Source organism: Amia ocellicauda, chromosome 10 (assembly GCF_036373705.1).
Source record: "Amia ocellicauda isolate fAmiCal2 chromosome 10, fAmiCal2.hap1, whole genome shotgun sequence".
Lineage (NCBI taxonomy): Eukaryota > Metazoa > Chordata > Actinopteri > Amiiformes > Amiidae > Amia > Amia ocellicauda.
Genome location: NC_089859.1, coordinates 12,265,851 through 12,279,114, shown reverse-complemented (window position 1 = coordinate 12,279,114; position 13,264 = coordinate 12,265,851). Strand labels below are relative to the sequence as shown.

Here is a 13,264-nt window from a genome sequence, read left to right as displayed (position 1 = left end):
ACACTCACCTAAAGGATTATTAGGAACACCATACTAATACTGTGTTTGACCCCCTTTCGCCTTCAGAACTGCCTTAATTCTACGTGGCATTGATTCAACAAGGTGCTGAAAGCATTCTTTAGAAATGTTGGCCCATATTGATAGGATAGCATCTTGCAGTTGATGGAGATTTGTGGGATGCACATCCAGGGCACGAAGCTCCCGTTCCACCACATCCCAAAGATGCTCTATTGGGTTGAGATCTGGTGACTGTGGGGGCCAGTTTAGTACAGTGAACTCATTGTCATGTTCAAGAAACCAATTTGAAATGATTCGACCTTTGTGACATGGTGCATTTTCCTGCTGGAAGTAGCCGTCAGAGGATGGGTACATGGTGGTCATAAAGGGATGGACATGGTCAGAAACAATGCTCAGGTAGGCCGTGGCATTTAAACGATGCCCAATTGGCACTAAGGGGCCTAAAGTGTGCCAAGAAAACATCCCCCACACCATTACACCACCACCACCAGCCTGCACAGTGGTAACAAGGCATGATGGATCCATGTTCTCATTCTGTTTACGCCAAATTCTGACTCTACCATCTGAATGTCTCAACAGAAATCGAGACTCATCAGACCAGGCAACATTTTTCCAGTCTTCAACTGTCCAATTTTGGTGAGCTTGTGCAAATTGTAGCCTCTTTTTCCTATTTGTAGTGGAGATGAGTGGTACCCAGTGGGGTCTTCTGCTGTTGTAGCCCATCCGCCTCAAGGTTGTACGTGTTGTGGCTTCACAAATGCTTTGCTGCATACCTCGGTTGTAACGAGTGGTTATTTCAGTCAAAGTTGCTCTTCTATCAGCTTGAATCAGTCGGCCCATTCTCCTCTGACCTCTAGCATCAACAAGGCATTTTCGCCCACAGGACTGCCGCATACTGGATGTTTTTCCCTTTTCACACCATTCTTTGTAAACCCTAGAAATGGTTGTGCGTGAAAATCCCAGTAACTGAGCAGATTGTGAAATACTCAGACCGGCCCGTCTGGCAGCAAAACCATGCCACGCTCAAAATTGCTTAAATCACCTTTCTTTCCCATTCAGACATTCAGTTTGGAGTTCAGGAGATTGTCTTGACCAGGACCACACCCCTAAATGCATTGAAGCAACTGCCATGTGATTGGTTGGTTAGATAATTGCATTAATGAGAAATTGAACAGGTGTTCCTAATAATCCTTTAGGTGAGTGTATAAATAGTGCTAAACTTGGAAATCAAAACTATTTGTTGTCCTTATGTACCTTCTTGGGAAATACAGAATAATCACTTGGATTGCAGAATAGAGAGAGGACTTGCTAGGAACACTATTTTTTTTCCTGTCAGCCATTAAAGGAAACATACATGTCTCACATCCCAGTTTGTCAAAATGGCTGATGTGTGATAACTTACCTGTGTGCGATCTTATTTTTGTGCAGGGACTCCAGACCAAGCACCACGCAAGCAGAATAAAATCTGTTCAAGAAAAGAGACCAACAACACAGTTACAATTTTTTTCATCATTGCTTTTTAAACTCACGTCATCCAACTTGATGGTTCACTTACACAGCCCGGGGCTCCGAATATTTCCCTCTGTACATGTGCATCGTGAGGTTTCCCCCTGCCATGAACTCCATGACGAAGCATAAGTGATCCTTCGTCTGGAAACTGCCGAAGAAATTAACCAGAAAGGGTTCGCTTGTTCACCGTCTCCAGGATCCTCTTTTCACACAGGATCCTGAGGTGAGAGTAAGAAAGTAAAAAAAGTAAACGAAGATCTTGCAGTCCCTTGCTGTGTAGCATTAAAAACATGACCAGGTTTATCTATCAATCTCTGCTTACAAACCCAGGAGCCTCACTAGAACACAAATTAAGCCATACCTGTGGATGTCACCACGGGCCACAACGTCTGCTTTTTTTATGGTCTTGATGGCGACAATTGATCCAGAGCTCTTGTGCTCGGCAAGCAGCACCTGTCAAAGCAAGACAGATTCAAGATGAGCAAACTCCTCTCAAACCCAGGATCTACATTCACAAAACAAGCATTTAGTAATACATCCTCACTAATGCTGCACCTAAGTAAGTCACAGACAAAGCTTCTGTTCAAGGTTAAAAGGTGGGTGTCAGTTCAAAAGTGTCCAAAGATATATTTTAGGAAAAGTGGTGTCGAGCAGAAATCTATTCTTTGGAGCTGCCCCACATTACAACCATGATGACTCGGATGGCTGGGATATACCTTTCCAAATGTGCCTTTTCCCAGCATAGCCAAGCAATCAAACTCCTTGAGGCCACGATGACATTCCTTCTGCTCCCTGCAGAAGAGAGAGCGAGGGGGGGGGAAGAAGAGTTAATCAAGAATGTAAGATTCAGCCTTTGTATAAATCAATAACATAGGAACGTCGTGAATGTATTTTTCACATCAGAATGTATTTTCTTGTTGAGCTGTTACCAAATCCACAAGGTGCACTGCACTCCATTCACTACCTTAAGTAACACTGAAGAGATCAAAGTGCTAATTTAGTGCTAATGTATTTGAAGATGCACCAAACATATATAATATTCTGTCAATTTTGTAATATTAGAAAGTGGCAGAATGGAGTTAAAACTGTTCAAATGTACCTCATATCTGTCAGCGGTGGAACTGGTTCCAGATCTAGAAGTTCAGGGTCGTTCAGGAAGTCACAAGCCAATGCATCCTGCACATTGAACACTTTAATGTTAAGAGGGACACAGCACAAGTGCAGCCCAACAGTAGTTTTGATACCTAGGGTTATTAATGAGAAACATCATTTTAAAGTAAAACACATACATGCCAGAGGAGGCTGGTCCATAGAGGCAGAGGAGGTTGCTCCTCCTCTATTTTTCAGAGGCAAGAGGGAGATCAAAATATAAAAAAGAGTAATTGCCTGAAATAAACCATTACCAAATTTCAGTATCATTTTTAAAATCATTTCTCTCCTCTTTGGAAAAAATCCATTATTGAAATTCTGATTATAATGCTTAAACAGCGACACCTGCAGGCAGAGGGGAAAGGGCAGGCTGTGTGAAGCGGTGCTGGGGGGCAGAGGAGGACGGGATCTCTTATATCAATTGAATGTACTTCGTTTTTGTTCATGCGTATCTGTTATCGGCCAACACACGTAAAAAGATGCGCCAAGGGAGGACGTCCTTCCTAACCAATCAACAACCCGAATACAATATTGACATCGCGTTCGTCCAATGATCATTTCCAAATGTCATCTTCAATGCTCTACCACTGTAGTGTAGCTGAGTGTGACGAACTGGTGGGAAAGCGATAGATAGCGATAGATACACTACCACATTAGAAAATAATACTAATCATTCCTGATGTTCATGTTTTTTGTGTTTCCTCTTTGAATCAGAGGGTGTCCAGTGTAAAATTGAACTGGGCTCTGCGTCACCCCTAATTGGACTGACGCGCTTCTAGTGACGCATTACGCAGCCGCGGCTCCTTCCCATCCAGAGCCGCAGTGATCAGATCTTTTATATTCATCCTTTGTGCTGCAATGTGATATATGATAAGATGATCATTGTTCCGTATGGACGATGCATTAGGTTGCTAGTTGGGTTATTGCTACATTTGAACAGAAGTGATCCTCTCACTTTTCCGACACTGTCGCAAAACTCACCTGCAATAGTGAACTGTGGCTGCTCGGCCGGGAGCAGCTCGTCCGCACAATGCAGTCGCTGTATCGGCTGGAAGAGGCACTGAGGCTCTGTGCATCACTACCCTTGGCCATTCAACTACATGTCTGTCTAATAGTTTAGATTATTATCGTACTTTGTGTACAAGCATATGCATATTTTACATTTCATCATTGTGGGCCTCGCTCGTCCCCTCTGAAATAACTTCTATGCATTAATACAACTATTTCATCTATCTGAGTTTATGCTCTTCTCTACAAAGACTAAGAGGACGCAGATTGATTATAGCTCCAGATATTTTAATCAAAATATACATAAATAAAGAATTCAATCACCCAGTGATCACCATGTCTCGAGTTACTTCTACACTTTTTTTACATGTATTTTTAAGCAGTTACTCAACTTGCCTTTTGAGTGTATGTTCCCTTCCAACAATTGGGAATGTAACATTTGGGGTAGGATTTCCTTTTTTCAAATTAAATTCCTAAACAGAAAAGGAGACGGACAGATAACTGCTGTTTAAAATACTGTTCATACGCTGTATACGTATAGACATGTGTGTTATGCGGTCGCCCGGGTCTGGAATGAAAATGCAACCGAGAGAATAGTGGGATCGCACATCAAATCGTGCTAAATGAATGGAGGCTTTAAAGGATAAAATAGTAAATTAATTACTTTTTTACAAGTACATTTTCTAAACACATATAGTATGGGAAGGGTTAAATCGCAGAACCAATAAATCTGAATCCATATCTTTTTATGGGGGGAACAATCATAATTCTATGAATATGTACATTACTTTGCATAATTATGGTTCAGACACATGGTTTAGATATATTGATTGGATTGTATCTATTAACATAATTTTTAATAGATATATACATCGCTTCAGAAATATATATTGGTTCAGATATATATACATCGGTTCAGAAGAATATGCATCAGTTCAGAAATGTATGCTTTATATTGGATCAGAAATATATACTTGTTCAGATGTATATACATCGATTCAGAAAAATATATTGGTTCAGATATATATAAATTAGTTCATACATATATATATAGGCCTATCGGTTAATAAATATATTAGTTCACATACAGTGCATCCGGAAAGTATTCACAGCGCTTCACTTTTTCAAAATTTTGTTATGTTACAGCCTTATTCCAAAATGGATTAAATTCATTATTTTCCTCAAAATTCTACAAACAATACCCCATAATGACAACGTGAAAGAAGTTTGTCTGAAATCTTTCCAAATTTATTATAAATAAAAAAACCCAAAAAAGCACATGTACATAAGTATTCACAGCCTTTGCCATGACACTCAAAATTGAGCTCAGGTGCATCCTGTTTCCACTGATCATCCTTGAGATGTTTCTACAACTTGATTGGAGTCCACCTGTGGTAAATTCAGTTGATTGGACATGATTTGGAAAGGCACACACCTGTCTATATAAGGTCCCACAGTTAACAGTGCATGTCAGAGCACAAACCAAGACATGAAGTCCAAGGAATTGTCTGTAGACCTCTGAGACAGGAGTGTATGGAGGCACAGATCTGGGGAAGGGTACAGAAAAAAAAGGTCCCAATGAGCACAGTGGCCTCCATCATCCGTAAATGGAAGAAGTTTGGAACCACCAGGACTCTTCCTAGATCTGGCCGCCCGGCAAAACTGAGCGATCGGGGGAGAAGGGCCTTAGTCAGGGAGGTGACCAAGAACCTGATGGTCACTCTGACAAAGCTCCAGCGTGTCTCTGTGGAGAGAGGAGAACCTTCCAGAAGAACAACCACCTCTGCAGCACTCCACCAATCAGGCCTGTATGGTAGAGTGGCCAGATGGGAACCACTCCTTGGTAAAAGGCACATGACTGCCCGCCTGGAGTTTGCCTGAAGGACTCTTGGACCATAAGAAACAAAATTCTCTGGTCTGATGAAACAATGATTGAACTCTTTGGCCTGAATGGCAACCGTCATGTCTGGAGGAAACCAGGCACCGCTCATCACCTGGCCAATACCATCCCTACAGTGAAGCATGGTGGTGGCAGCATCATGCTGTGGGGATGTTTTTCAGCGGCAGGAGCTGGGAGACTAGTCGGGATCAAGGGAAAGATTAATGCAGCAATGTACAGAGACATCCTTGTTGAAAACCTGCATCAGAGCGCTCTGGACCTCTGGCTGGGGAGAAGGTTCATCTTCCAACAGGACAATGACCCTAAGCACACAGCCAAGATGATCAAAGGAGTGGCTACAGGACAACTCTGTGAATGTCCTTGAGTGGCCCAGCCAGAGGCCAGACTTGAACCTGATTGAACATCTCTGGAGAGATCTGAAAATGGCTGTGCACCAATGCTCCCCATCCAACCTGATGGAGCTTGAGAGGTCCTGCAAAGAAGAATGGGAGAAACTGCCCAAAAATAGGTGTGCCAAGCTTGTAGCATCATACTCAAAAAGACTTGAGGCTGTAATTGGTGCCAAAGGTGCTTCAACAAAGTATTGAGCAAAGGCTGTGAATACTTATGTACATGTGCTTTTTTTTTTTTTTTTTTTTTTTTTTGTGTGCAAATTTATTAAAAAGATTTCAAACTTCTTTCATGTTGTCGTTATGGGGTATTTGTAGAATTTTGAGGAAAATTAATGAATTTAATCAATTTTGGAATAAGGCATCACAAAAGTGCTGTGAATACTTTCTGGATGCACTGTACATATGCATTGGTTAAGAAATATATTAAGTGGAATACATTTGACTCGTATATCAAACTAAACCAATGTATATTTCTACAAACCTATATATATATATATAATTTTTTTTTTTTTTTTTTTTTTTTTTTTTCTTCTCCTGAACGGCTCCATATCTGCCAAACCATCCGGTACAGTTATTAAGCGTGCAAATTGTAAGCGCCATTTAGACCTCCGGCCACTTGGTGGTGTCTATCAGCAGGATAACCTGGAGCATGTTCTCCAGACAGGAACGGTTTCTCGTCGACGGCAGGTCTGGGTGGGGGAGGCTGGGCGATCTGTCCCGGTTCGGTCTCATTAAGATCTGCAGCGATATTTATTGCTATTGGGGGATTGTTTACAGTACACGCAGGGCATCCCCTTACCCGGGGTGGGATGGCGGAATATAGCCAGGCGGGTATCTTGACGGCATTGCTGCTGTTCACGGTAGTGACTGTGCGGGATATCTATATGGGAAAGAACCTGGCTCAGCAGCAGCAGCAGGCCGCTGATAGCCTGGGCGTAGGGTCGGGCGGCCTGCGGGACATGGACACTCACAAGCCGGCCAAGCAGAAGATGTACACCGGCCCAGTGCTGAAGTTTCAATTCTGGTATGCAAATCGTCTACTTATGTTGATGCACAGTAGAATATTTTACCGATGAATTATTAAAATACAACTATATTGTTTTGGTATGCATGTCATTTAACTCATGCAAAGGATAATTTGAAAGGGTAGGCTATATAAATATGTTAATGCGTCTATAAATAAGTGCAGGGAAATCGGTCAGTTGAATTTCAATTGAAATGGTTTGTTACTGTATCTATATAATATCAAACGAGCCTCTACTATCATTCATAGGAACATGTCATACGTAATTGAAGGTAAATTCGATGATTGTTTCATAAACAGGCCAGTTAATTGTTGCAGTGCATTGTGGTACTTACACCTGCTCAGATACATTTAACATTGATCCTTTGCCTTCAGGAGAAGACTTTAAAGTAAAGAGTAAGCATGAGTTTCAACGGCTCTTATTGAAATTCAACTAACAATGACCCCAAACAATTGATACAAATGCAATATTTCAATTTATTCAATTTTACTGCAGACATGCATCATTCAAATATGCTGTAATATTTGAATTTGTTTAGGATCAGGTAAACTGGGTCTATCACATCCATTTCAACCAGAGTTGGTGGTCAGTTTCTTAAGTTCAGTTACATTTCCAACTGAATTTAATGTAATCAATTCCAATTTCAATTCTGTAATCATTTTTTAAAAATGTTATATTTAACTTTCTACTACTAGAAATGAACTGGAACTGGCCTCAACTCTGACTACCGAAAAAATAACTAGGCCAAAAGGCAGCATTTATTATTGTCTAACACTTAAACAAGAGGTTTGAGAGCGTTGCATATTTCAGATTATAACACCTGCAGCTTTTCTAAAGTGACTACTTTTTGTGTTTGTTGATGACAGCTGGAAATCCGTTGATTTGTAAAAGATAAAATAAACATCTGGAAGGAGAGAGGTCTTTATTTTATATGAATCCAAACTAGGGTGTGACAATGACTGGTTCAATTTTAATTGTATATAAAAATATATACAGTTGTGGAAAAAATTAAGAGACCCCTGCAAAATGATCAGTTTCTCTGGTTTTACTATTTACAGGTATGCGTTTGGGTAAAATGAACATTTTTGTTTTATTCTATAAACTACTGACAACATTCCTCCCAAATTCCAAATACAAATATGAATGGAATTGAATGGCTGCCATACATGTAGAGATGCTGATTTAAGACACATTGCAATTGTCTCAATTTTTTCCAGAGCTGTATATATTCTCCCTTTTTTCTCTCCCATCTGACTACATATTGGGCTACCCTAACTAAAATGTATGACTAAAACACCCTTTGTGTTGAAGTGGTCAATATGTTCTCAGTTTTAACCTCCACCATTAACTCAGTATTATAGGCTAATTATGTACTTATGCTGTTTTATATTATGAGATTTTGTTTTTTTATACTTCTGCACAAAATAATGGACAACGACCAGATGGTGTTGACATCAGGCAAAATGCCAAATTCAGAGTCATGAGAATGTCACAGACACAAAAGTCTGTAAATTCAATTCCCAAAAATGTGAATTTTGTTGTTAAATGTCAGGGTTTATGTGATAAAAGGCTTCACTGCATAATAATGATAGATCCTAAGGTGACAAATGGCTATATCTGAGACTGCACCCAAGAAGCATTTCCACTAAGCATATTGATGGGTGATGCTTGTGCCTCCCTGCATGCACTCAGTTGAATAAAGACTACTTGAACTGGACTGATCATTGACAGCTGTGGCTCCTAATAGAAACATTACCTACAGTGGGATTTTGTAACTGAAGAAATCCACCACATTATACTTCATTCTTCAATAATTTCAGCATGTCTTTATCTGAGGAGACAGCATTGATTTTCACAAGTGTGTGTGAATTGCTTTTCAGCATATCCTGAGGGTACAGTAGGGTGTTCGAGGAGTATTCACGGTCTATTGGCCAGTTGTACCCGGACATCCAAATAGAAGGCGAGAACTACCCTGCCAAGCCTATATACAGGTAAGATTGTGCATGTTTACAGTGGAGCCTACTTAACTTGTGATACATGCATAACTGCCATAGTTTCGGATCATTCTGTGAGAAATTTTTTCACTTTTCACCATTAATTTTTTTTTTCAGTGTAACATTTTAATTTTGCTTTTTCCTAGATATATTGCATCTTTCATTTCCTACTTTAAACTTCTTGCAATTGCGCTGGTTGTGAGTGGGTATAATCCCTTTCCTGTACTTGGAATGGACACTCCAAGAATATGGACATGGAGTCAAGAGAATAAGGTAAAACATTTTTTTAAATCATTTTGATCTTTTAATGTATTTGTCCTCCAGTCATTTTTGAAAGTATCTCATTCCTTTAGAGGTCATACAAAAGCCTTATATATTTTGACTGACATGGCAAACCCATAAAGCAGTTTTTCCCAGCCAGTGTTTTTTCAGGCACAAACAGGTATGCCTTTATTTAAGTAACATTTAAATAAAGTGATATTTATTTAGAATAATATTTGTTAGAATCTTTATGCAGAACTGTGTTCATGCATTGCAGTGTATTACATAGGTGTGTTTTTGTCTTAAAAACACTGACACCACATGCACTTTAATACTCACAGAAAAAAGGAGCTCAATTCCGACTCCATATGCTTAATCTGGATGGTTCACCAGACTGTTGCTCATAATTAAGTAGTGAAGAAAATGAAATGATGAAACTATTATTAACATTAAGTCTACTTAATACATTGCTAGGAGTTTCTAAACAAGATTTGAATATGGTAGAAGGCTGGTTCCCAAAATGTGTGTTCAGCTTATTCTCTAAGGATCCCTGTGAGTGGAGAAACAAATCTGGTGCGATTAAATTAGCTGCCAGATGGCTCCCATGGGGATGTTTTTCAGAACCCCACACACCTGAAAGTTGTTGTAACGTGGAAGCTTGATGCAAATCTGCTTTATGAATTTCACAGATCAGCTCCAACATGGAGTTGTGTTAATGAGGATAAAACTATGAGTCCAGACACACCAAACAAATAATCCTCTGCCTACGTCGATGGTCTTTCTTGTGTGCGACTCCTATGTTTGTCGATGCACAGTTTGTCCTTCGGATAAAATGTAGGATGAGTCACTGCGTCTGATGTGGAGATTCAGGGGGAGGTGTGATCCTACCTTGTTTTTGGACAAGACTCTCCAAAAACAAGGCAGCAACAACACCAACCTACAACCATTGTTATGTAGATATACCACAGATGTGACAAACTTACTTGTTCCATTTGTTTTAGATTTTTCATTTATGAATTTGTCATCTTAAGTTGAAAAATGGTTCTTGTTGAATTGACCAAAAAAAAAACCTCTTACACATACCTCTCTTTCTTTCATCAGATTTTTTCCTGTCTCATGACATTTTTCTTCAGCAACATGTTAGAGACCCAGTGCTTATCTACGGGTGCTTTTGAAATCACACTGAATGGTAAGTGCCTTTATCATAAGCTTCCCATTTTGTGAAAGATACACATTTTTTTTTTAATGAGGCAAATATGTTGATCTTTAAACGATTACAATAAATATTAAGATTTCTACCTTAAATAAGATGCATTATTTTAGTCTATGTATATTTTTCATATTGTTTTTGTTTCCTAAAGTTAGATTCTGTATTTCCCTCCCCCCCCCTCCTTTTCCTTTCTCTACTCTCTGAAGATGTACCCATCTGGTCGAAGCTGCAGTCGGGATATGTGCCTAACATCCAAGAGCTTTTTCAAATCCTGGATAATCACCTGAAGATGAATCAAGTAGACAAGATCTCCTTTCCAACTCCATAACATTGGTTTTCAAACAGACAGATTAGTAAGTAATTAAACCAGTCTGCCCATCATGGCTTAGCAGTTGACAATCTTTACAAATGATTGGCAGTTAATGAAGCCCTGTGAAAGAACATGATTAGTTTTTGGCCGTCACTGCTACAGTCTGATTGACAGCTCCATGTATTAAATAATGTTTTGTTCGCTGTTACATTTTTTCAAAGGTTTAGCTTTCAGTGATTGTGAGTAACTATGCATCTCTTGTATCCTCTTAGAGGCCAGGTTAAAATTCTTAACATCTTACGTTTATGGCATATGAATCCATGGTAAATCTCATAAATCAGCAGTTGCAATATGGCTCATTATATTGATGAGATGTCAGTTTCAGAACCTGTCAGAAAAATGTTCACACCCTGCCTTTAAAATTAATAAATACAGGGTAATTGAAATGTCCCTATACACCTGCAATAATTCACAATACGATTTACCTTGTTCTAATTATAGAAAATGTGATACGGTATCCATAAACTTGCAGGATGTATCCACTTGTCTTATTTTTGTAATTTGTTTGAAAAGTCCCTGTGCTCCCCTCAACAGATTGAGAGGTGGAAGACCAGGAACCCAGGGTGGCCCAAGACTCTTCATTATTCATTTTTTAAACTTGGATTTAATTATTTTCTTTTTCCCTGCAGGCAGCCGGAGCAGGTTTCCCAGATCTGTGGGATTGTCCTGTGGTTTAATGAAGGCCTGCGCTGCAAACAGCTTGCTGTGAGTACAGGCTGGATGTCCCCGCCACAGTGCACACTGCTGCAGCTCTAGGAAACGCTCCACCTGCGGAAATCAAAACCATACATAAAGGCAATCATCTCGCTGGACTGCTATTACAGCATTTCCAAAAAGAAAAAGAAAATGATAATTTGATTAATTCTCCTTGGACAGCCTCTTCAGTGAAAGTTAACATAATCCATTTTGCAGAGCATGATTTTCTATTTGTCATATACATGTGGGCCAAGGTGTATGTGCTTCATTTTAATCATCTTAATTTTGTTATTCTTGGGAGAGGATCTGCAAGTTGTTAAAGGAAAAAAAAAGTTCTAGCTGAATGTTAAAATTTGCTTGAATAGGTGAAATTTATGTTAGTTAAGTTAAAGTATGACTCAGGTGTTTATTAAGTTTTACCTTTTGCGGTAAAAGGTAGTGTTTATTTCAGTTCTATGTTCTTTCATATATTGCTGTTCTGAAATCTATTCAACTAGCAAAACAGAAATTCTCATCTCCTTGATGAATACCTCACATCAGAATAACTTTTAGAAGGGGGATGTGTAAAACCACTATTTAATTAAACTGTTGGAATTCCAAAATGTTCCTGAAATGTATGTTTATAAATTGCCTGTAATGAATCTGAGCTATGTTGCAATTAATTGAAACACTCCCAGGAGCTCAAAATGTCAGACACTTGAAAGGCATATTTTAATTTGTAAAATTTTCTGATCCTGGAGGCCTGCAATGTCCTTAGGTTTTCATCCATCTGAACTGTGTAAGTGTATTCACATATATGTTGGCTAAATTCAACCAATATTATTCTTACCTTATTTTTAAGCTGCTAATCATTCAAAAAGCTATAAAACCTCCTGTATTGCTGCCCTCCAGGACCAGAGTTGTGCACTCCTGATCTAAGTCAATAAAGTACATTAGTTGAAAGTGTTCATGTTGTTAACTTTGTTGCATTATTTCATCTGTTAGTGCTACATGAATCAAATCAAAACTTTGTCCCTGCCATCTCTGCTGAAGAAGAGACATACAGTCTGTCCCACAGCTGCTTACCCATGGTAGAAAAGTCCACTGTTAAATGTTAAAAATGAGAACTCTTAACTGGGTTATACACAGCCCAAGAGGTTTTTAAACCATTAATTTGCATTTTAAATTTAAACTGGTAATCTGAACAAGTGTAATGAGTTAAATGTCTTAAAAATGTGCACATTTATTTTGCGGTCTTTAAGCAAGCATTGTGACACACACACACACACACTCCAGTTCTGTATCCCACCATATTACTCTTAATTTACATACTTTATACATTATCCATTAAATAAACCCTCTTGGATTCCCTTTGAAAAACTGTCAAGTTATCAGATGGGACTATTCTATAAATTACTTTTTTCCCTAGGCAGAGATGCTGGAGCCTGGTGCCTCTAATTAATGATGTGCGCTGTCACAACTTTTTGAAACTGCAAAGGGTTTGAAGATTATTTCTACATGCATTCAGAGAATAGAATTTCAAGAACCCATTAGCCAGGCATAACAAAGATGCACATCACTGTAAACTGTAATTTAAGTCAAGCTTCATAACTAGAGCTTTATCCAGGGTATGTTCTTTCTATTAATTGGTAGATGCTTGTCAATTTTCATAATAAAAAAGTCTCAAATTATCAGACTTTTTTTAAAGATGAGGGGAATCCAACCCTATGTTTTTTCTCCTTATTAAGAAATT

At 39.0% G+C, this 13,264-nt stretch overlaps 1 protein-coding gene across 1 annotated transcript; it reads left to right on the top strand.

Moving 5' to 3' along the window:
• Positions 1-6,637: 6,637 nt before the first annotated feature.
• selenot2 (selenoprotein T, 2) lies at positions 6,638-12,477 on the top strand. Its single transcript, XM_066714989.1, has 6 exons — positions 6,638-7,000; positions 8,882-8,992; positions 9,142-9,268; positions 10,358-10,445; positions 10,673-10,819; positions 11,466-12,477. Exons 1-5 carry the CDS (start codon positions 6,786-6,788, stop codon positions 10,792-10,794), a joined length of 663 nt encoding a protein of 220 aa, XP_066571086.1. The 5' UTR covers positions 6,638-6,785; the 3' UTR covers positions 10,795-10,819; positions 11,466-12,477.
• The last annotated feature ends 787 nt before the right edge of the window (positions 12,478-13,264 follow it).